The sequence below is a fragment of the Schistocerca serialis genome, chromosome 4 (assembly GCF_023864345.2).
Source record: "Schistocerca serialis cubense isolate TAMUIC-IGC-003099 chromosome 4, iqSchSeri2.2, whole genome shotgun sequence".
Classification (NCBI taxonomy): Eukaryota; Metazoa; Arthropoda; class Insecta; order Orthoptera; family Acrididae; genus Schistocerca; species Schistocerca serialis.
In genome coordinates, this window is record NC_064641.1 from 350,429,027 (window position 1) to 350,454,319 (window position 25,293).

At 43.9% G+C, this 25,293-nt stretch overlaps 1 protein-coding gene across 1 annotated transcript in view; it reads right to left on the minus strand.

Moving 5' to 3' along the window:
- The window catches only part of LOC126474453 (putative inorganic phosphate cotransporter), a 155,684-nt gene that overhangs the window by 21,166 nt on the left and 109,225 nt on the right, over window positions 1–25,293 (minus strand). Inside the window, exon 8 of the mRNA XM_050101925.1 lies at window positions 18,117–18,358. Coding sequence (XP_049957882.1) covers window positions 18,117–18,358 — 242 coding nt within the window. The remainder of the gene's footprint in view (window positions 1–18,116; window positions 18,359–25,293) is intronic.

A 25,293-nucleotide genomic window follows, 5' to 3' on the forward strand; every position in this document is an offset into this window, starting at 1 on the left:
AACCAACAGTTTACGTAAACATGGAGAGAGTACAAGGACACCGCGCTGTGTTTTGGCGGCGGCACATACTCAAAGCAACAGTCAAGTCTGCGCGCCGCACAAGGCAGTCGTTGACCGCAAACAATTGCTTCCTACGTCACGCGCCTACAGCTGATCGAGCGCTCAGTACGAATGCACTGACAGCCGTAAACAAATACACAGTTTAATTTCTCCGGTTAAATTCAGTATAAAGCTATAGTGACCTGATGAATTATGTTATTAACGTTCAGTATTTTTCGGGATACGGTTCTATAAAATATTTAAAAACTTCAGGTACATTCTGTGTGTCTCCGACGTTAAGAGGACTTGCTATCGAGAAAGTTTCAGAAAGAATGTAATTTCCAAGAAGAAACTAATAAACTAAAAAGGTAACTATTAATTGAGTTTATTTTTTCAGGTAACATATTTCCACTTAGGTACGTACTTTAGACGTAATTTGCTGCTCGCGATTACGTGATTCATACTTTGTGCTAAATTTCATGTTCTATGAAATTACTTGTGAAGCGACGTGCTTGCGTACGTTAACTGATTTTGACAATGATTATTAATGAATTGGGTTGGTATTTGTATATATTATGCATCGCTTGGCTGCACTGCTTTTTCACTGATGTCATATTTTTTTTATTATGTGCCTGCTTTGCTTATTTATTTAAATTATAATTGTCACCTGATTAATTGTGCTGATGTGGTTAGGTGTGTAAGTTATACTTTGTGATTTATCTGCTTGCGCCTTCATGTTTACTTATTAAGATTATATATGAACATTTATTTGCTTATGCTGATATGATGCTAATGACCTGTTTATTACGTAAGATATATGTTTACTGCTATGCGTATGGATTGCATATTTATACATGTCTGTTTGTCGTCACAACTACTCTTTAATTTGGTATATAGAAATGCTGATATACTGTGTACAAACATAGAGTTTAGGTCATACTATTGTATTAATTATAGATTGTTCGCTTGGCAGAGCCTCGTTGTAAGAATTGTGCTGCATCCACTTGTTGACATTCTGTTCTCTACTGGTATATTTAGTCGCTATCGCATGTTTTGCTTACGCTCAGCGCCTTCTGTTTTAAGATAAGAAAATGAACTGGTATAATTCGACATAAACGACATTAGTACAAGAAACTTCATAGAAGTCACATGAGCTGAGGTTTTATGGAAGCTGTATAAATTTATGCTAATAGGAAGGAAGCTAACGACATGACATACCAAAACTAGGTTTAGACCATTGACAGTTATTACACTGCATTTTCGTGAGAAATTGAAATAGGAAGTGACACTTGACACAAGAAATACTCCACATGTTTGCTTCTGTTTGCCATAATTCTTGAAGTGGTGTAAACACTGTAAAATATTATGATCATTCACACTCCGTAATCGTACTTAATTATTGAGAGTTATTTGAACTAAGTCTGTTAGAGGTCATGTATGCATTTCTTTTGTTTATAATTCATAATGAGTAGAAGATTTGGGTCAGATGGATTACACAGAGGTTGTGTGTTGACAATGTGTCTTCGGATTGTATGGGATGATGAGGTTTGCATTAGGATTTTATTTGTACTTGTTCGAGGAGACTGACTAGAGGAAAGAGTTGTTATGGAAGTGAAATGATATTGGCGATAAGGTTTATATGTGTCGACGTATTGAAGAGGTATTATTGAGGTATTGAGATTATATGAAGTTGATGATTATTGGAGTTTTTGTGGACAAGAGGTAAGGTAAATGCTATTGATGATAAGATTTATATGTATCGACGTAAGAGGTATTATTGAAGTATTGAGATTATGTGATGCTGATGATTATTGGAGTTTTGGTGTATAAGAGGTAAAGTAAGTGAGGTGCATATTTTTTTTGTTGGTCTATATGGAACAAGGAGGATGAAGATAGCAGACTAGAACACTAAAGTAGGAGGAAGATTGTCTACACACACTTGTTAAATCAATAAGCAGTACATATATTTTTTTTTTTTTTTTTTGGACAGAGGAAGTAATTGCATATCTTGGCTCACTGACAGTTGTTCAGCAACCGTACATTTTGATCTGGCTTGGCAAACATTGGTCTTGACATGATGACTATGACATTGACTTAACTATTATTGACTGTTATACATTGCTGCCACTACTACTTGATACACATGATGAACATCAAATTTTGACAGAATTGCATTTACACAGTTAACACTATTCAATTACACAGTAGTACTTAATGTGGATGAAAGATGAGTGAGTGTGTTTTGTGTGTTTTCCTTTCCTAATCCTACCCACCTATCTCCTAAATATTATTTTATTTGTTTGTAGTGGCTTGCACTGACACCCATAAATATTATAGGTTTACTGATATTTGAGTATTTGTAATAGTTAATATGACAATTATCTGATATCATTTGTGTGTTTATTAGAATTTGTATGTTTAGTGTAAGAGCATTGTAAAAGCATTTGTATGTGTATTCAAACTATTGTTCATGCTTGAACTGTCTGATTAGCGATGGTGAATATTATGAACTGTTACCTGCACTTTTCAACATAATGGGTGCCACTTAGGAATGATTAATTTCTGCTGATGAACTGTGTGATTAGGATAGTGAATATTATGGACTGTTACTTGTACTTTTTCTACATGATTGGTGCCACTAGGACATGTTTAATTTCTGCTAATAAACTCTGATTAACAGTGTGATCAGTGATAGTGAATATTATGGACTGCTGTCTGGACCTGCTCATCATTGCTAGGTGCAACTGATGGACTGCTTCTACTGAACTAATGTCACTTGTTGGTGTCTGCACTTGTTCAACACTACTGGGTGCCACTGTTAGAACTGTTTCTACTGAAATGATGTTACTTCTTGCTGTCTGCACCTACTCAACATTGCTGGGTGCCACTGATGGGTTGCTTCTACTGAACTAATGTCACTTGTTGCTGTGTGTACCTATTCAACATTGCTGGGTGCCACTAATGGATTGCTTCTACTGAACTGATGTCACTTGTTGCTGTGTGTACCTGTTCAACATTGCTGGGTGCCACTAATGGGACTGCTTCTACTGAAATGATGTCACTTGTTGGTGTCTGCACCTGTTCAACATTGCTGGGTGCAACTGATGGAACTGCTTTTTCTAAAATGATGTCACTTGTTGGTGTTTGCACCTGTTGACCATTGCTGGGCTGGAATTATCAACTATTTGTTTTTTTTCGAATAATTAAAAGTATTTTATGTGAACATTTGTATAAACTGATATTTTGTGTATTGTGTAAACTATTATGTAAAGCCACATGTATGAAAGAATTTGTATTGCCTACTGTATTTTATATATTAGGTTATTGAAAGGTCAGTGCAAAGTCAAAATTTTAACTAATTATGTGATATTTAGGTATTAATATTATCTTTCAATTTTGTCTGTATTTTTGTGGACGTATTTGGTGGTATTTTCACCACCAATGCTAGCAAAAGTACCATCAAATTCTGGCGTGTGGAGGAGGGGCATATGAAATGTGGCTACACTGAGCCACTGCGCCAGAGATTGCGCCAAAGAGTATTATTCAGCCGCCTCCACAGTGCCTGTCGAGGACTCGTAGTAGTCAGTGCTTGTTAAGAACTCGTAGTGAGGAGTGTTTGTTGAGATGTGCTAGTAGGCAGTGCTTGCTGAGATGTGGTACTGAAAAGTTCTTGTTGAGATGTGGTAGTAGCGAGTCGGTGTGGAGATATTGTAATGATTAGAGTGCCTTTCATCAATATAAATTAAGGTAACAAACTACTTTTCTTTTTTTTCTCATTATTTCAATGTCCTGAATAATGCGTCATTACAGGTTCAGTCAACAAAGCATCAGGCTTGTGTTCTTGTATTAGAGTGTAATTCTGCTTTCCTTACGCAATTATAGTATTTCTATTTTTTAATTACTTCAGTATAAATGATATTTAAAACTTCTTGTCTTGTTGAAGAAGAACCGTGCCAGATGTGTACGTTGAGTCACACTCCCACACACAGAACAGCTACACTTGAGCTTTGTTGGCTTCGTAGGTTTTATAGTTGCTGGGGACTTAATTAATTAATTGTATTAACGAAAATTTTCATTTCATTCTTTGTTGTTGTTCTATGCAGTCAGATAGCGTAATAATACTAGTTAGCGCCAACCGTTTACGAGACACAGCGTAATCGGACAGACAGCCACCAAAATTAAAAATTATTTTCAAATGTAATAATAATCAAGCCCCCATGCATGATATCATGGTGAATGATAGAAGGCGTCTTAAGAGGGCAGCCTCATCTCAATTGCAGTATCATTCTTGCTTAGTCGTAAATGACGCGCTAAGCATTGCAATGAGCTGGGGTCTCATATATGCCTACCTCATTTTCCTGTAAATTATTTCTTGTAAATCCTTGGATTGGGTGCAGAGGACATGTACCGTAGCCGGCGCCTTAAAAAGCGTATGTTAGTGCAAAAAATAAATTTTCCAAGTATTGTTACACTCTATTTATTGGCTCACAATACGAGCCCCTGACTACCAATGCATTCTTACAGCCCGAAGGCTTAGTGTAGTGCAAAGGTATTAAGCAAGCTGGAAACCCTGCCACGTAGACGCACTCGTGATTCCTACAGCTAACTGAGTGAGTTTGGAAGAGGTGAAATTGTGACGTTCCGAGTAGAGGGACGGTCCTTTCGGAGAATTGCCGTATGTTAGCTACACTGCGACAGTTGTGTTGTACCACGACTTGGATGTCAGTGGTCACGTGATCATTCTAATACCCGTTCGACGAGGTTCTGAACGTCCACGCAGCACAGACGCCCGCCAAGATCGGCGTATTGTAAGGGGAGTAGTGGCAAATCGCACAGCTACCGCGGCACAGGTAAGAGGGCTTGTAATCCCAGACGTGTAAGACGAACTGTTGCTAACCGGTTAATAGCAGTAGGACTAAGGGCACCCACACCTCTAGCCCGTCATCCACTCACGCCACATCATCGAAGTGCACGGCTCGACTGGTGCCGTCAGAGGATCACTTGGAAGATGGAATGGCGCGCCGTAGTCTCCAGCGATGAAAGCAGACTCTGCATGCACGCAGTTGATGGTCGTTCGCCTTACTGCGCAGATCTGGTGAGCCCTGTCTCGTAGAATGCGTTCGTCCAAGGCACACTTGTCGTACCTTAGGCTGAGATCAGCTACAGCTCTCGTTCATCCTTATTCTTTCTGGAGGGGACGCTAACCTGTGCTTGGTACTTGAAGAATGTTGTTAGACTCGTTCTTTTGCCATTCTTGCAACAGGAAGGAGATGTGTTGCTCCAACAGGACACTGCTGGCCCTCATGCTGACAATGAAACTGAAGGTGCTGTGCAACACGAGCAACTTCCCTGGCCAGCACCATCTTCAGACTTGTTTCTAATCCGGTAGGTGTGGGATATGATGGGACGAGAAGTGACTCGTGCGACTCGTCAAACAACAATTTTAACAGAACTACGCGAGCCTACCTCTCTGACATACTGTAGCTCGAGCCTCATTCATGTACTTGTTAGTGTAACATGCTTGAGAACGTGCTTGCATAATACACCGACATGATCCTTCCGCAAGGGAAAGCTCTCTGTAATGGAAGAGCTGCTCGTCATCTTTATCAAGATCGTTATCCACAATGTCCGACTCCATCGGACGTCCTTTACGCCCCAATTACGCAACGGCTTCGAGGAAGGGATACCTTCACAGTCAGCAGGCGTTACACCTTACACCCTAATTGTAAGAGGCCGCAGTGCACCACGCTGAAGGGGACCCATCGACGAATATACGAGCAACTGCGTATGCAATGGATGCCACATCGAACCTTACTGGTAGTGGATCAGAGTGCTAACTCTCCTTTGAAAAGGACAATAATGGATTAACTGTAAACAACAGTATTTGCGAAAACTGCTTGAATCTCCTTTTCGTTCTGTGGCTATTAATCAGTGGAATTGTAAACAAGTGATTTACTGACGCGCGCCTAATAAATTACTTGTAAAAAGGGTCACGTTAAAAAAGTGTTTTCGAATAGTTGTAGCACGGAAACTGTACGTTTCTGGACGTGGGTTCTAGTTCAAAATATAATCTACTCATTTCCCTCTATAAGTCCTAGATGTTTCTAAGGAGAATGTAGGGCGTCCAAAATTAAACTTCAAGTTTCAAAACGCTGTAGAAAGATAACCACTGCTAAGAATGTCGTCATATTTGAACAGAACATTATTTAAACAGGGAGAAATGTCATGTAACAAAAAAGGAAAAAAAACGAAACTTTTACCCATATGTGGTGCTGTTAGCATCTTAACGTAAATTGGGTCGCGTACGAAAGACAGATGAATCGCAGTACGACGGCTATGGTTCGAGATGCACATTACACCATCTGTACTGTTCAACGTGCATCACTGTACAAGTTCGGCAGTCAACAGTCGTTTCACTGCTAGTTACGTAAAGGCATCCACCACAGCAAGATCGAATTACTTTGGATGAGAAAAATCAGTTTTTAATAGTCCTGAGGCCAAAAACCGTATAAAAAGCAAAATAACACTGGTTTTTAATTGTCCTGTGGCCAAAACAGCATAAAAAGGAAAATGACAGCTGTTTTTAAATGTCGTAAGACTGGCTCAAAGTATGTACAGCACGCTGTATCGTTTTCTGCCTCAAGTTGGAATAAAGAAACAGAACGTTCCACAACAAATCGAAGTATCACAGGCGTTACGTTCAGAATGTGTTGCTCAATGCATGCCTTCAGCTACGTTCGATTGGTTGGTTGATTCGCTGGAGGGGACTACACAGCGAGTTCATCAGTTGGAATAGGTAAGGATGCGGAAGGAAGTCTGCCGTACCCCTTCACAGGAACCATCTCGGCATTTCCCTTAAGCGATTTAGGGAAATCACGGAAAACCTAAATCAGGACGGCCGGGGGCGCGTTTGAACATTCGTCCTCCCGAATGCCAGTCCAGTGTGCTAACCACTAGCCGACCGCGGTGGCCCCGCGGTTCTAGGCGCTCCATTCCGGAACCACGCGACTGCTACGCCGCTGGTTCGAATCCTGCTTCGGGCATGGATGTGTGTGATGTCCTTAGGTTTGTTAGGTTTAAGTAGTTCTAAGTTCTAGGGGACTGATGACCTCAGATGTTAAGTCCCATAGTGCTCAGAGCCATTTGAACCATTTTTTGCTAACCACTGCGCCACCTCTCTCGATGCCTACGTTCGCAAGTGGAGCACTGAACGTAACATCTCTCAGATAAACCTACAGCCACAAATCACAGGTGATCTGGACGGCGAGGCAGTAAGAAGATTGCAGCTGATAATTCTCGCTTTTCCGAGATGCCTCTGCAGCAGCCGCTTCACTGGCTGTGCAATGTGCAATGGAGCTCCTTCTTGCATAAAAATGATCCTACCCATACATCCATGCTATTGAAGGTTTGGAATGCTGGTGCACTGAAGACTCTCTTAGCGTTCACCAGTGACGCTACAGGTAATAGGAACCGCAAGACTCATCTCTTCGAAATACTACGACCCTCCAATAAATCATGCCGCCAACCAGCACCACACAGTCACCTCTGAGAAATGAAGTGGTAGCGGTTGATGTACGTGCGGATTTCGCGTTGGCCATATCCTGCAATTGACAGTCCCTTGGAGACTGAAATGGCTCTCGTACGTCCACAGAATGTGCAATGGCCATTCACTGTCCATTTCCAAGAAAACCCAGAGCGAGCGCTTGTCTTGCTGGAAGGTCCACTCTAAGAAACTCCTGAACATGAGTGATTGTGTTTGGACAGCAATGCAGGATGATTCGTAGGATTTCATGCACCGTGCTCGCAGGCATGTCCAACGTGCGGGCAATTTGCCGTACAATGCACGTTAACCTACCGCCGCTCGACCCCTCCTCTAACGCTGTGACCACATCTTCAACGGACGTCGGATCAACTGCTTTCCTCCGTCTGCCACATTTCCTCTCCTCCCTCGGCCTGTTGGAATTTTGTTATAATTTTCTACAGACATTTAACAGACATGCCTTGTTTCACACCTTTGAGTGTATAGAACTTCTACAGGGCTAGTGGGCCACAGTCGAAGTTCTTGTGAGAGAGATTTACCAGCAGCGTACGATACTTCATGAACACAGTCACGTTGGGAGTCTCCGACGCAATCTAAGGAACAGCCGTGCGCAGTGCTTCTTTCGGTAATCGATCCAGAAACCTTCCGTTTAACATGTGTCCGCACACGATTCGTTTGTGTGATAATTGAGGCATTTTGTGGAAGGAAGGCTCTTAGGAGAAAATGGTTATTTGACATAGGGCAGTTTAAATGCTCATTTCCAATAAATTTTAATAACAGTCTGATTCCAATACACAAGTAAACTTCAGTAGGACGTGTACTACTATTAAGTAAATATTTTCATAATATTAAATATCTTAACCTATGCTTTTAACGTAGAAAATAATATTTCTGATAAACATATATATGACCTTTCCCATAAAACTGTATCAGTAGGTTATAATAAAGAAGCATTTCTTTCATTACATGTTATTATAAGCCTCAGAAGACGTTAAAACGTAACAGTACTACTATTCTTAATAATACCTACGATCAGGGAACCCTATGGAAGGTACGAAAATAAAATAACGGGAAGTAAATTGATAACAAAGTACGACTACACAAATGAAATGCCACCGTGTTGGTCCTGTGATCCATACATTATGATGGATAATTTTTCTGGAATAGTTTCTAGTTACTGTAGGACGTTTTCGTTTCTCTTCTTCTCCTACTTTCTTCTTCTTCTTCTCCTACTTTGTCCTCTCCTGCATGGATGTCTATTTTCTAAATAACTTCTGGTTGCTAGGAACTATCTTGAAGGGTGTTTTATAGCAAAAAAAAGGGTTCAAATGATCCTAAGCACTATGGGACCTAACATCTGAGGTCATCAGTCCCCTAGATTTAGAACTACTTAAACCTAACTAACCTAAAGACATCACACACATCCATGCCCGAGGCAGGATTCGAACCTGCGACCGTAGCAGCAGCGCGGTTCCGGACTGAAGCGCCTAGAACCGCTCGGCCACAAAGGCCGGCCGTTCTGTAGCCATGAACTACTGTTGTCATCTGTGTACTTAAATAAATTGACATCTTTTTTATTTTCTGGCTTCACTGGATTAAACGCCATAATAGGTAGTCTCAGGTTTTTCAGTGCTTCGTTATTGTATTTCTGTTTCCAAAACCTGAATAATGCACATGGACCTTTGTATGTCAATGAGACTAGTACTGAAACATCTGCTTTATATTTCAGAACAAAATACTTCTGAATTTTAAGCACAGTTCCCTTAACGATAGATGCAGCGTGCACACGCTTCACGAAAACGCTGCCTTGTCCTCTAGCATTCAGACAATGAAACAAAACTCTGGTAGAATATTTTCCGTGATCCGCTAACAATTTCCCTAAAAAGGGCACATAGACCTATGGACCCTTCTCCAGAAAGTGCCTCAATTGTATGTGGTTCCGGTACAACGTTGACTTCTGTGTGAACTGTTGTCCTAGGGAGTACAAATTTACTTTTAGATTTGGTCCCCATTTAATTAAGCTGAAATTTCATCTACTTTAACAAAAGATAAAACATTACTTCAACATGTTACATGTAAAAGTGTAGAGTAGTACATTTCAGAGGAGGTGGTCCTTGTTTATTCCTAGACATGGATGCAATACTGCGCCGTTCGTGCAGCGAACTATGAAATCTTTGAAATAGCCTTCACTTCTCGTAAATCTTGATAATACTGCACAACTGCGGCTGCAGATCCTCAGTTCTATCAAATGGAGCGTTGAACACCTCACTTTTGAGATGCGCCAGCAGAAAAATTCTGACCACTGAGGTCAATTGAAATATCATCTTACATCAGCAGCAAAACTTGTCAGTGATGTATCACGTTCCCCAACCATAGCCATGGATGAAATTTCAACCCAATTGGATAGGGACTTATGCGAAAACTTTACACCGTAGGTACTATCGTTGTGCGTAGGACAATATTTCACAGTGAAATCTGTGGCGGCTCATACACACACACAATTATCTCACAAACAACTCATTTGTGAATTAATGATTACTGGAACATTTTTCCTTGTATTGCCGTACATTTTCAGTCTTATCAGTTTTCGCAATTAATGTAACGGATCGTTAATTACTGTAATGATTTTATGCATAATGATGAATTTCTTACTATGAAGAGTGGTGTATTATTTACCTGTTGTAATGTGCAACAAAAGTAAAATATAATGTTGTAAATTTAAAATTAATCCTCTTCCCTTTCTTTCTTTATTGAACGTACTTCTTGCAATTGCATTTTTGTTTCACAACCAAATGCAACCTTTGAATATTTCAGTTGCCACTATGGACGAACAGCGACTGTTCATTGGACCAGTGCCGGCCACGCCACGCCAGCCAGACTGCCCGCCCGCCGAGTGCGGGCTGTATGCAGGCCAAGGCTTGGTCTGTGTCGGCAATACCCGGTCCTTCTCAGAGGTACTCGCTATAGTGCTACGTATTTAGTATCGCGGTGTGGCATTTTTAGGTCGGCACAACTCTCTTCAGTTCGATAGAATCGTATATATGAGAACAAAAAGTTACAATCATCGTTAGATGAGGTTCATTGTTCAGTATATAAAAAAAAACCCTTTGTGCTAAATTTTCAGGCATTGAAGAAATTGATGATAGGAACAGTAAAATTTCTGATGTAGCACACATTATTCCACTGTCAGCTGGAACAGTTTACGATGGAACTGAACAAATGGTACGGAGACTCTTAATATGTAATATCGTAAAATACACTGTTTAAGTCAAGGGCCTTGCCTGGAACGATTTTTCGATTTAAAACCTACTATTGTTGGAATTATGAACGGAAAACGCAAGCAGAAACGAAAATTAGAACGTGCATTGTAGACCTCGCATTTTAAGAGGACTTGTCTGCGCGTTACCCACACTAAAGCACTGCAAAATGAGAAACAACTAACTTCTGATTTGTTGGGAATCATTTTAAAAGAAAATAACATCGCAGGAGAGGCAAATTCTAACAAACAGCATAGATGGTTACCCTAAGATCACGGGCTTTAAAGAAAACGCGAGTTTTAAATTATTCATTGTTGGTTTGAAAGAATTGCAAGGATATTTCTCTAAGCGTTTTGAGGACAGTGCCTATCTTACATCTGATTTCGAGCTGTTTTCGCGATCGTTCGCAATTTCAGTTTAAAGCACCCCTGTGCATGTGCAGCTGTAACTGATGGATCTGCAATGTAATTCCCTGTTTAAAGACGAATCCTTACGTCAGAGTTGTCCAGGTCCTATACATTGTTCTCCTCAGGTAGAGTTTCAAATTCTCTGTAATGAAGTTACACAAGTGCTACACTACTTCGATCAAAATATGTGTAAAAGACGCTTTCTCGATTATGAAATTAATTATGTCGTATTTAAGTAGCAACCTGACTGCAAGAATCTGTGAAACGTCAGCGTCTGTCTGTATGCCGACAGTTTGCACCAGAGAAAAATTATATTATCAGAATGAGATTTTCGCTCTGCAGCGGAATGTGCCCTGATATGAAACTTGCTGGCAGATTAAAACTGTGTGCCGGACCGAGACTCGAACTCGGGACCTTTGCCTTTCGCGGGCACGTGCTCTACCAACTTTTTTAAATTATTTTTTTTAATAGCCAGCTATCCTAGCCGCTTTTTTAACAAAAATGACAAAAAGGAAAAAGGATTTTGGGAGGTTTGTTTTTCTGTTTTTTTAATTTTAATTTTATTTTATTTTTATACAAATGGATAGAAGGAAGGCCGTTCCTCTTCGGCTACATAAACAGAATAATAGGAAGTCGTCCCGTTACGACAAAGGATGCTCCATACTATAGCCCGCTGCGAATTTTTCGATGACTGTCGTCTCGTTGCTGTGTTGTTTCCGTTGTTTGTTCAATCTCATAAAAAAGTAACTGAGAAGAGGTGCTATGGTTATCTTCCCATGTCATCGATAATCCAGCTGCGAGGCGGATTATGGAATGCGCTCCAAAGAAAATTAGTAAAATATTGCCTATATTTAGGGTTCTTGACGATCGCACAATGTCGTTCGTTGAGGTAATAACAAAAATCGGGTACTGTCTTTTCGCAATTACCGAATAGGTAGACAACAGCGTGGTCGCTGATCCACGTCACAGAGTTCGTTTTTGCTCTTGGGAAATACATCTCATCGGGGAAAAGAAGTGATCGGGTAGTTATCCTGTCGGGAGTCGTGCGTGTGAGAAAAGCCAATATCTGACGCACCAAATACCAAACGTCCTTTGCCGACCCGCATTCGAAACGATGTTCATCCGTGTCAACCACTTGGCATGTGGCACACAAGGGTGAATCAGCGAGGTGGATGTCATGTAGGCGGGACTGGCACAACTCTTTCCCATTAACAGTTACGTACCATGCAGATTGCACGTCAGTATCAAGGGTGGTGGCATTCACTGCCTGCCACACAGCGCGCCACTTTGTAGTGGGGTGTTTGCTTTCAGTCACATTCAGCGTCCTGTTCGTTTGCATGGCAGCATATATCGCCCTCGTCATCATCAAGCGTGTGGGTGGTAGTGCGGTGCGGATGTAGCTTAATTCAAGGAAGAATTGGCTAATGTAGAACAAAGGTGCTGGAATGTCCGATATCATAACAGGGAGGTGACAGCTGACGAACAGAGCCTTTGTTCTGTTCTGAACATGACAAAGGCCTAAACCCCCTCTGCTCCTCGGGAGGGTTAGGGACTCGTAACGAATCTTAAATAACATGCCCGTATTAACAAAGGATCCCAAAACCGCCAACATGCGGTGAGCCAGGTTAGGTGGTATCGGGAGTATCTGTGCAAAATGGGGGATACGTGACGCCAAATAGACGTTAGCATATCGTGTCCGTTGCAGGAGGTCTAGATATCTAAGACGGTGGTCACTTATTCCTGCTCTCATCTGATTCAATAAATGCCTGTAGTTAAGGGCTGTTGAACGCTTAATGTCAGATGTAAATTCAATGCCAAGACAGCGGATTGTGTCACTGATTCGTAGCGGTGTGACGCTCTCGTCGGGCAGACCTCTGCCTATCGACAGGGCGTGTGATTTGTGGAGATTGAGATGGCCCCCCGATGCCGCGCCGTAGGTCGCCACCCACGCCAGTGCTGCACGAACATCGTCATTACTGCGAAGAAGGGGTACCAGATCATCCACATAGGCAGTGCAGCAAAAAGTGTCTCCACCAAGGGACATCGCAGTCAGGCATTGTCGGAGGCAGCAGAGGAGTGGTTCCAAGACGAGGGCGTACAATATCGCCGAAATAGGGCAGCCTTGTCGCACCGATCGCTGGATCTGTATCGGCGGCGTGAGACGGCCATTATATAACACCTTGGACGTCGTGCCGCGTAGGAGACGCATCAGTACCTTAACTATGACGTCCGGATACCCCATGTGTCGCAGTACCTCAAAAATGTGTGGTCGACTCAGTCAAAGGCCTGGCTAAAGTCGAGTGAGGCCAAAACTCCTGACAGTTGGCGAGTTTTGGCTAGCGCGATGATATCTCTATATCGGCACAGTGCAGTGCGAATATTATGGTCACCACCTAACGATGCCTGGTCCTGCGACACAACACATCGTACTGATCGCTTTAGGCGTGCCGCCAGAAGCCGGGAAAAATCTTCAAGTCACTGTTGAGTAAGGTCAAGGGCCGATAGTCACTGATCCTGGATCCACCTGGTGGTTTGGGTATGGGCACAATCAGTCCTTCTAGGAAAGCCCCAGGGATCTGCGTCCTGGGAGACATGAGATCGCGACAAATATCAGTCCATGCTGGTGCCAGCAATTGTTGATATGTCCGGTAAAATTCCAGAGGAGGGCCATCAGGTCCCGGTGACTTATGAGCAGCCCCAGCCTGTATTGCTTCAATGATTTCCTCTTCCGTTACATCTGCAGTCAAATCCGCTGCCGCTGTCGGAGAGATCGTGCCATAAGTGAGTTGAGAGACTTCGGCGATAACCTCTAGGGGATGTCGATGTTCCGAGTACAGCCTAGTATAGTGAGCATGAAGGGCGTTTCCTATGTCGCGCTGGGTATCAAGGCGTCGTTCGTCTTCCGTCGTGATATCTTGGATCAGTGTCCTGCGTCAGCGCCGTCATTCTGCAATGACATGCTACATGGACGGCTCATCCTGGGTCACTCTGGCTTGAGTGCGCGCTCTGACGATCGCACCCTCAAGGTGGCAACGTGTTAACCTGATGATCTGTACCTTGGTACGGTTCACCGTCACCTGCCGTGTGGTACATTCCCTCTGCATTCCATGCTGCAACATCTCGGCCGTAGCCTATCAAGGTCTTCCGGAGGACTGGTTTGGCGCAGAATAACCACCACGACAGTGTAGACCGGTAGGTGCCACGCCGGCTGCTACAAGAATCCCACGTATTCTCTATAAGGCAGGGGCATTCCTGAGAAGCTAGGTGGGCGACGTTCAACTTCCAAGGACCACGGCTGTGCCATACTTTCTGGCGGCCGAGGGTAATATCGCAGATGTAGGCCTCGTGGTCAGAAAAAGCTGTGGGTCAAACTTCGGCAGCTCTTGTCCCCACAGCTACGGAGCGCGAGATGTAAATCCTGTCGATGCGGCTGTAGGAATGGCTGGTGTAGTGAGTAAATGCGGGCCGATCGCCACAAACATGTTCCCACGAGTTCACCAATTGAAGATTATTTAAAATTGTCGCAAGTTATGCGCAGCGAGAATGATGTGGTAACTGATCCTTATGTCCTTGGCTATAGTTGAAGTCCCCTCCGATTATCAAGGCATCCTGACGGCCCATAAAAAGGGGCGTGATTGTATGAGCGTAAAAAGGTGGATGGTTCGCGACGCCGACCAGATCCTGACGGTGCATAGATGTTAATAAGTTTGACTCCTTGGATAGTAAGAGCCATTTCTCTGGCATCAGGGAGACATTCGACTTCGTCTGCGGATATACCTTCGCGGAGGAGGATCGCCACACCAGTGCCATTGGCAGACGCATGTGAGACCCAAGTCTTGTAGCCATAGGGTTCCTTGAAGTCTGCGACATACACCTCTTGAAGGAGCGCAATGTCGATGTCTGCTGCGTTAAGTAGATCCTGTAGCATCGCTAGTTTATGACGGGCACGTATGTTGTTGATATTAATCGTCGCTAGACGGTATGTTTGGTCAGCCAGGTCGGCAACTGGGTTGTTTAGGAGGCCAGTTGTAGGCGGCAGGGGCGGCGGCGCCACAGAGGCTGACGATACAGCCGTAGTCACTGTAGTTGGTTGGTGCTGGGTACAGCCGAGGGAGCATCTCTGCCTTCGGCATCCTCCTGGTGCTGTGGCTCATTCTCTACATCATCCGCCCAAGAATCAGATGCAGTGATTGGTAACTGTTGATTAGTGCTGTCAGTAGAGCGCTTGCGCGCATGTTCAGTAGCAGAAGTGATGTTGACATACCGAGGCTCAGAAATTGTCTCCGCCATAGCATCGTGAAGGGAAGGGTGAGTTGTGGTGGTAGAGTCCTGAGTGTCGTCCGACGCCGGATGTTCGTCCAGGTCACACATCCGAAGCAGGCAATCACCGGATGGCGTATGGCGCCGTTTCTTGCGTTTTCGAGGGGACCGTTGTTTCCAGACATGTTGTTCTGTGTCAGAGTGCGGGCGGCAATCATCTGATGCGGTCTCCATTGGTAGGAAAGCACAGGTTGGGACAATTTCCGTTTCTACTTCCATCTTCTCTTTAGGCTCGTCTTGGTGCCACAATTGATCAAAGTCTTGAGGCAAGTCTACCGATGACGTCGTAGAGGGTGATATGCTGTCCGCCACACTGTCATCGACCACTGACAGCAATATGGTGTTACGATCCTGGGCAGGAACAGCCGCTGCGGCTGCAGTCGCTGCATACGTGATGGGGAGTGAAGTAGGCGTCGCCGGGGATGGAACTTCACCATCCGGTGTCTGAGTCAGTTGGCGTTGAATGCAGGCCGATCGGACATGTCCTTCCTGGCCACGGCTGGCGCAAGTACGCGGTTGTCCGTCGTACGTGACAATGGCTCTGCAGCCGCCAATTACTAAATAGGATGGCACTTGCTTCGTCAGTTCAATCTTAATTTGTCGCACACCGTTTAAGACGGGGTACGTCTCAAACGTTTGCCATTTTTCAGCCAAGTGGCTTAGCACATTGCCGCACGGTTTGAAAGCTGTCATCACAACATCTGGCGGGACTTCGAATGGCAACTCGAAGACAGAGTGCGAAGGCCTAATCCAGCGTGGTCGATCGTGACAGTTCCTATGTGACCATCTGGATGCTTAAATTTAAGTTCATGAGTGTGTCGGCACACAACATCAGTGCACACCTTTCCAATGATCAGTTTTATGTAGACGACACTTTGTGTTATAGAAAAGTGGATCCCAATGATGTCCTGAGGTGCAATATGAAGTTCTTCCCGGATGAAACGTTCAATGTCAAGTACTCGAGGTCTTGCATAGTCCGCTTGAAATGTGATCTTAATTGTGGACTTGCGGCACGAGTGCGCCATGGCACTACCGAGACACGGACGCATGACACTCGCCGCAGCGGAAGGTAACCAGTAAACACTCGCGCGCGCGGAACGCTAACAGGGGGACACAGGCACGACGACCTTGCCCCACCGCTGCTAACAGCGGACTGAATCTCATTTTGTCGTTGCATCTTCTCGGGGCGGACGTCGTAAGACATCCTTTTAAGTTCGTTGTTGGACCATTAACTCAGTTTTTTTATTGCAGAGGGTAGCTAACCCCCTGACCGAACACGCTGAGCTACCATGCCGGCGCCAGCAGAGCCACCCAAGCACGACTCACGCCCCGTCCTATCAGCTTTACTTCTGCCAGTACCTCGTCTCCTACCTTGCAAACTTTACAGAAGCTCTCCTGTGAACCTTGCAGAACTAGCACTCCTGAAAGAAAGGATATTGGGGAGACATGGCTTAGCCATAGCCTGGGGGATGTTTCCAGAATGAGATTTTCACTCTGCAGCGGAGTGTGCGCTTATATGAAACTTCCTGGCAGATTAAAACTGTGTGCCGTACCGAGACTCGAACTCGGGACCTTTGCCTTTCGCGGGCACGTGCTCTACCAACTGAGCTACCCAAGCACTACTCACGCCCCGTCCTCTCAGCTTAACTTCTGCCAGTACCTCGTTTCCTACCATCCAAACTTTCCAGAACCTTGCAGAACGAGCACTCCTGAAAGAAAGGATATTGGGGAGACATGGCTTAGCCACGGCCTGGCGGATGTTTCCAGAATGAGATTTTCACTCTGCAGCGGAAACATCGCCCAGGCTGTGGCTAAGCCATGTCTCCGCAATATCCTTTCTTTCAGGAGTGCTAGGCTAGTTCTGCAAGGTTCGCAGGAGAACTTCTGTAAAGTTTGGATGGTAGGAGGCGAGGTACTGGCAGAAGTACAGCTGTGAGGACGGAGCGTGAGTCGTGCATGGGTAGCTTAGTTGGTAGAGCACCTGACCGCGAAAGGCAAAGGTCCCGAGTTCGAGTCTCGGTCCGAAAAACGTTTTAATCTGCCAGGAAATTTCGAATTATATTACGTTTCCAGCGCGCAAAAAATTATTAATCATGCTGCAAATTTGTTTTGTTTGTGATTTATATTGTTGTGAAATGTGAAATATGAAACCAGCCCTTACTCAGTGCTACTGCACTTCCATTTAAATGTAGCTCGTTCACAGTTTCGCTCTTCCCACGGTCAAAGTGCCGTGCCGATGGGGGAAGTGCGCAGCTAGGCCGAGCCCTATGGCACTCGTGCCAGGGCATGACTCACGAGTGGAATTCTTGGTTATTCCTGCAGTAAATCTTATAAAGTAGCTGTGAACCCAAGGGCAAACTCCGCGCTATTCTCTTAATGGTTCAGTATCCGTTATAAAGTTTCTCCCATTACCATTACCTGAATTTCCATTACTGCATTCTGTTTGCCCCCTTTTTTACGTTTTTTAAGTGTAATAAAGAATTAATAATCATTAATTCCATACACGTTTAGTTCTTCAGCACAGCTACTCTGTGCGACATGTGGGTTACTTACGTTTCCATTGGTGAGGTAGCCGACGGCGTACGGGGCGAGGATGCCAGCGATGTTGGCGAAAGTGTTGGAGAAGCCGTACAGCGAACCGGAGAAGCTGGGCGCCAGCGCCAGCAGGTTGGAGCCGTTTCCGGCGTACTGAGCTCCCAGGCACAGCCCGTTGAGCGACAGCAGCGCCACGGCCATCGTGCGGTCGCAGCCGGCGCGAGGCAGCAGCAGCAGCGTCAAAGCCGCTCCGGCGCCCGCTGCGGACACACGTGGGCAGCGTCATGCGGTGCGCCGGCCACTAGGGCCAGGGCTGAGGCTTCAGAAATGGTTCAAATGGCTCTGAGCACTATGCGACTTAACATCTTACGTCATCAGTCCCCTAGAACGTAGAACTACTTAAACCTAACTAACCTAACGACATCACACATAGCCATGCCCGAGGCAGGATTCGAACCTGCGACCGTAACGGTCACGCGGTTCCAGACTGAAGCGCCTAGAACCGCTCGGCCACAGTGGCCGCCGCTCAGGCTTCAACAAGTATTTTCGGGCGTACGTGAAAGACCGAATCCAAATAGTTCGGCCTGCTTTGTCTTTCGGTCTAACCCCTTCACCCTAAAAGCAGCTCTACACCGTAATATTGTGTGCTTAAATGACTAATACAACAACTGATGTGTGTTGGAGATGCTGTCACGAATCATAGTAAGTACCGCTAAGATCGCTGCAGTTATCTCGTCCTGTGTGTCAGCACCGTCCAGGTGGCAACGAGGAAGGACCCCTGTGAATGCAACACAAATATTGTGCAGCAGCCCAACAGGACGCACTTGAAGAGTTGCCTGGGTGGCACGTTGATGGCGGGAAAAGCGATTGTACAGCCCCAAGTGTGGAAGTACTACCTTACCATAACATTATTGTACTTGGCCTCCCGTGACCGTTATTGGAAACATGCTTAAAGGGTCCTGTAACTACCTTCCATTAGTCCGGTAGCCCATTTTCACTAGTATTTCTCTTTCCTTCCTTGTTTGTCTTTTCTCATAGTTATCATAGTGGCGTGATTGAATGAATGTGGTTGTGTGTCACGTTGCTAGACGGTGGCGTAGTCTGCTGTAGAATGTCTGCGATAGTCTTACACATTCAGCAGCAGTTGTACAGAATAGCCAACTCTCGTAGTGGTCAAGTAGGCAAAGAGGTTTTCCTACCTGTGAGAAATCCACCTGCGTTAGGTTGGTGGCGAAAATGGCATCTTTGGTTTTTCCGGGCCACGCGGAGCGTGGAAGAGGCTGGAGAAGAAGCGGGAGGCAGTCCGCCGCCGGTACGGGAAGCGTCCACAGCTGTGCTCCAGTCGAAGAAGGGTGAGTTACACTGACCGCGTGGCGCGTTGTTACTTGGCGAGAGGAGAACTGTTAGCTTTTGGCCTCGCTTTTCAGCTCTGAAAGATTGCTTTGCCTTGTCGCAGCAAGGAATGCAAAACTTTGGCAGATTTTTCTTTTGGTAAATTTCTATAGCAGACTTGGATCCACCGGAAGAGCGCCACACAAAGGCGTCGATAAGAAGTGAGCACTCGCTTCTGTATGAATGTCTGTTTGCCTTCAGCTGTGCCTGTATAAGCTTTCATTTTTCCACATAGTAATTAATAGCTTTGCCTTCTCGTAAATTTTCCTTGCTTTATGTGTCTTTCGTCCGTGGGGAGCCGACCACGTGGTTGAACATTAGAGTTTGTTGGACTACCGTCATCACTAACTGTCCGGTCTCATGTTTGTTTTAAAGAACGTTAACTGTTCATGATTGTGTGATGTGATATTGTTGCAACTTGGCCACGATACCTAGAAACTGCGTCTCCTCAAACCACGTGGGCACGCGTGCGTACTGCAAAACGTGTACCGTTTCAGGAGTTATTGCGATCAGTTATCAGGCATCAGCAGTTGTATGAATGATTCACACCAATGATTTTAGGTGTAGATTATAACGGTGAATGTATCGATGCTTTTCGTTAATGTTTTAGGAATTAATGTTTCAGAAATTGTGTACATGCCTCCTTATTCATGTCTTAGGAATAAATGATTTTATCTCCAATTTTCTCTTGCATTCCGAGGTTACATTTTTGCACCTAAGCCACTCACCTCGTAGCTTTCCCGTTAGCACTTCCAACGCGTTTCCTTACAAACAGGTCTAGTGATTAGTTTCCCTTTTATTTTAAAACAAATGTCTTAGATTATGTCTTATTTTCAGGTGTGTTGCTGGGAGCTGATCTTCTGCACAGTGTTCTTGCGTGTGCTATTTTATTTTAAATGGTTGATTCTCGTGAACAGTGCACGGGAAATACAATTAATTACATCGCATTCCCTATGAGCGATATCACGATGTATGCATTTATTTTCCGACTCGACCAAACCGTTGATTAGTTGTATGGTTAGAGTCGGTGGCGACCCTAATCTTCTCACGTTAATTTCACAATGAATAAGCATTCCCATTCCCATTATTAATGTAATAACCCGTAGTAACAGGTTAGTTACAATGCGATGATGTTACAGTACACAAACACACTGGTGATTAAGGATAACACATTAGATTGTGAATGTTTTCAGGACGCCTGTGCGTATACTACCAAACGGTTCAGCATGTCCTCACGAAATATCATGCAAAAAAACTCATAACGTGACCGATGTACCCTCTCCATCATCTGCAGTTGTATTATGGTCAACGTCCCCCACTACTTTGGCGTCCAACAATCTGTTCCTTGCTGTCCCAAGAGAGCATGAATTGGGCTTGCTTCTTCTGTTGGATGTGTGTGTTTTACATGTAGCGCTTCAGTGGTGAAGAGGAAGTTGTTGTTCAGTCTCCCCGCTGTATGACCCACATTGTACTTACAGGAAAGGGCAGACATTAGTACTGTATGGCACATATGGGCCATTACAATGTGTGATGTTCTACTATATGATCATTGCACTGCTGTTAACTGATTTGTGAGTGATAGATCATATCTGTCACTGGGTAAACAAGCTAAGCTTATTTCAGTCTCTTCACACAGGCAGTATTCAGGACCGAATTGTTTGAGAAGTGATGATCGTGTATATGGGTTACAAAATTGTTTGTAGATAAATTACTCTCATTCATAACTCTGACTTTTTTGTCATTCTGTAAATAGGTAGGAAGTGTATGCACTATTAACGTGGTCATTTTTACATGTTCCATTAAGTTTCGGGTGCGCAGCTGCAAGAATTCTCCTTCTTCTTCTAACATTTCGGCTGTATAACGTTCAGCCATCTACAGACCGAGCCGCAAGACTGCAGCTCCAGTTTTTTTTTCTTTATTGTGATTTCATTCCCCTGCCCATATGGGCAGGGGAGGGCTGTCAGCGGCACAATCCGCCGCTCTTCAGCCCATTGACATGGCAATTAAAAGAAGAATAAAATGTTACATACATAAGGCGATATAAAAGGGGAACATAAAACAGAGTAAAGGGAGAAAATTGAGGTAAAAATAGAGTGATATGGAGACTTTGATCGGGGACAGTTAAAAAAGTCACCAGAAAGTTAAAAAACACAGTTGGCGATTCTTAAATCAAAGAGAAGACACTGAATGGACATGCACAGGTTAAAAGTCGGCCACAGCATTAAAAACACTCCAGTACATCACACTTAAAACTCACTTGTAGCACACACGACGAAGAACAAAACTGCCAGGTGGGACGTGCCGAGGGAAAGGTCAGAGAGGATGGAAAAGGAGGGGAGAGCAAGGGGCAGCAGGGGAAGCGGCGGGATGAAGAGAGTAGGGGCGTCAGCGGGTACACGAAGGCAGCTCCAGTGCTCACTTCGTCCCTTTATACTCGTGTACCGCGCAACTGCGCATGCGGCCACAGATGCAAATGCGCCAGAGACGTTGGTCGGCGGCAGAGACGTGCACAATGCGCGAGTTACATCTATGATTCCGCAGTCGATCTGTGCTGGCATGTCGATATATCACTTTGAGCTGCACTGTGACGACGTCTTTTTATGTTTATTACACCAAGTGCCGGATTCCATGATTTATCAAGGTTTAAACCACTATCTCTATTAATTAAATAGGTCGTCAAGCGAATCTCAATTACCTCCTTCACTATCGAGTCCCAAAAAGATGATGTAGTTGCCAAAATTTCGACGTTGCCATACAACATTCTGTGACCAGTGTCAATACAGTGCTCTGCCACTGCCGACTTTCTGTGTTGTAAAGGTCATGTGTCCTCCGGTCTTCTGTACATCTTTCTAGGTTAGTATGAGTTGTTTGTCCAATGTAAGAAAGGTCACATTCACACGGAATTTTGTAAACTCCAGTTTTTCAGAGCAGCAAATCAACTTTGACGGAGCCCACGAGTGCAGCTGTCTTGGGTGGAGGACGAAAAATCACTTTTACTTTGCGTCTGCTGAGACTCCGTCCTATTTTTGATGAGAGGCTACCCACATATGGCAGGAAGGCGATTTAAAGGTTTCTTCGTCTTCTTTTGCATTCGTTGTGGCCTCTTTCGGTTTCATTTTCAGTGCCTTCTGTATTTGCTGTGGGGAGTACGCATTGTCTTCAAACACTCTTTGTAAGTGGGAAAGTTCATCTTGCAGACTGCTTTTTTCAGAAATAATATGCACTCTATGGGTCAAAGTTCGGAGTACACTCATCGTCTGGGTAGGATGGTGGCAGCTATTTGCACGTAAATACAAATCCGTGTGCGTCGGCTTCCGATACACTTCATGTCCCAAAGTGCCATCCTCTCTGCGCCGAACAAGAACATCCAAGAATGGAAGGCATCCCTCCTTTTCAGTTTCCATTGTGAACTTTATTTGATCGTGGAGGGAGTTCAGATGTCTTAAGAAGTCTTGCAAGTTATCTTGTGGCTCACTCTGAAGATGGCTGAACGTTATACAGCCGAAATATTAGAAGAAGAAGGAGAATTCTTGCGGCTGCACACCCGAAACTTAATGGAACAGTCTTTGCGTCGCCAGACCCTTAAGATTCACAATTTTCATATGTATTTTCTGTCTCTTGTACAGTGTAATTTTATGTAGACCTGTGGTTCCCTTTGTCTTGAGCTTATTGTGAATCTTGTGTAATCATTCTGGATTATTTTTGTTCCATGGATTTGTCCAATGCAAATTAATTGCCCCATTTTCAATACTAAATATCCCTTTTAACTTCTGGGGCTTATTGCATCACCTTAATAATTATTCTGTTAACCATTTTTGCATTCTGTCTTCACTGAGCAAGCCTCGATCTGTTACTAAATTTTTTTTATTGCCGCTCTCGTAGCTCAACATTTTTATCAAAGTTTTGAATTTATAGTAAAATGAAAATTGATGCATGTTTGTGAATAAAACATTAAAGATTATATTTGCTCACAAGTGAACGTAGCCCTACTACGACCCTGTCTTACTACGCGACGTTGACCTCATGAAACAGCTGCGTGAGTCTGTTCCGCGACGTGGCTGTCTCGCCCTTTCATTTACATAAGCCACCCGCCTCCGCAGCCGGAGCCGCTAACGCACACCTGTGCGGTGGCGCTCGACTTGGAAGCAAGCCAGTTAGAATCCTGGCGCTGGATGAAATCCTCACTACCAGTGTACGGTCGGCAGGGAGAGGAATGGTGGTGGTGTAAATTTTCCTGATCAACAGTCGCTGTACCAAAACCCTGGAATAAATTACAAAACTCTCCGCAGTACCTCATGAAATCAGAACATATGACACTGCTGACGGTGATCCATCTGTCAGATGGACACTTTAAATTCTTTTGACGCCCTCGGAGTTATTTGAGAAAAATAGACTATTTGCCATGACCCAGGTTCACCCTATCCCATGTCTCACCATCATCATCATCATCATACAGCCCTAAAATTACACTATAAAGCATCTATTACACTCATCTACACTCCGCGAAACAAATGAATACTACACAGTTACACCAAGCTATGGCGGCGAACTCTGTGCCTATGTTTGAAAATTCGTAGAAAGTGCGTTGTCAAACGACCATATGTCACATAACCAGCGTATTCACCTCGACAACAAGTATAAGAAAATACTATATAAAAGTCGCAATTTACACACACAAAAAACGTGATGTAGACTCATTTCCCTTCGTAAATGCATACTAAACAGAAAAATAAAAATTACGTTTCGCTGTTTGCATACGACATGTTCATTGTGTAGCAGACCAGCTACCAACATAAATACCCAATAGCTTCTAGTAAAGTATGTAAACTGATGCATACATCCACTCTTTTGTCAATTAAGCCACTACTATAACTTTAGACATATCTCAGCTGTGAACGTGAACAAATGATGTTTAATATTTTACAGCAATTATTCATTCACTGTTATAAATATATTGTACTAAAAGTTTCGCTAAATGTTAATATGTAACAACAATTTTACAATAAAAAAATAAAATGACCCACTGAAGATAGCACAAAAAGTGCTGAAACATGTCTGGGAAAAACGAAACTGAAAAGTGTCTTGCAAAAGGCGGAATTCCTCGTCCAAAAATTTACAAAGTTCGACAACAGACTGAAACTACCTTGTGTGATTCACGGTGATACAGATTATGTTCCAGAACCAGCTGCTACTTGCAGTCTTTGTAGTGACTCCGGTTAGCTTTCGATCAGGTACGTGTGCATACATCTTTCAGCATTGCCTTCTACATACAATGCAGCGATTGCAGGAAATGGTTGACTGAACTATTGTATGCGATCGCTGAGACAGTAAATAGGTTTTTGTTACAAAACTGGAAATGTGCACTAAGGAAAATTAGCGTTTCGCTGGGCTGAGACTTGGAGCGTTTATAGGAGCTGACATAAAACCAGAGATTACTGTCATATCCTTGGCACTTACAGGGGTGTTCCTCATATTGTCTGCAATACGAGCTACATGTCTTCCGTACAGTCCCTGTCGTGTTCTACAGTCTTCGTAATAATGACAGACGTTTCTGATCACGAACCTACGTGAACAAAACGGCAGTACATGAGAGTAAAGAAGAAGTTCAGGAAAACGATGGTCGTATTTCGCTGGTTCCGTATAGCATGGAAAAATATAAATGATTTACACACAGTACTTCAGTAATGCACCAAGAGAGGAGATGTAGTATAAATTTCAGACTTATGGGTTCACTAAATTTTCTGATATATTCCCATGAAAAGTGCGAGTCTCAACCGAAATCCAATGAACTCAAGATACTGAA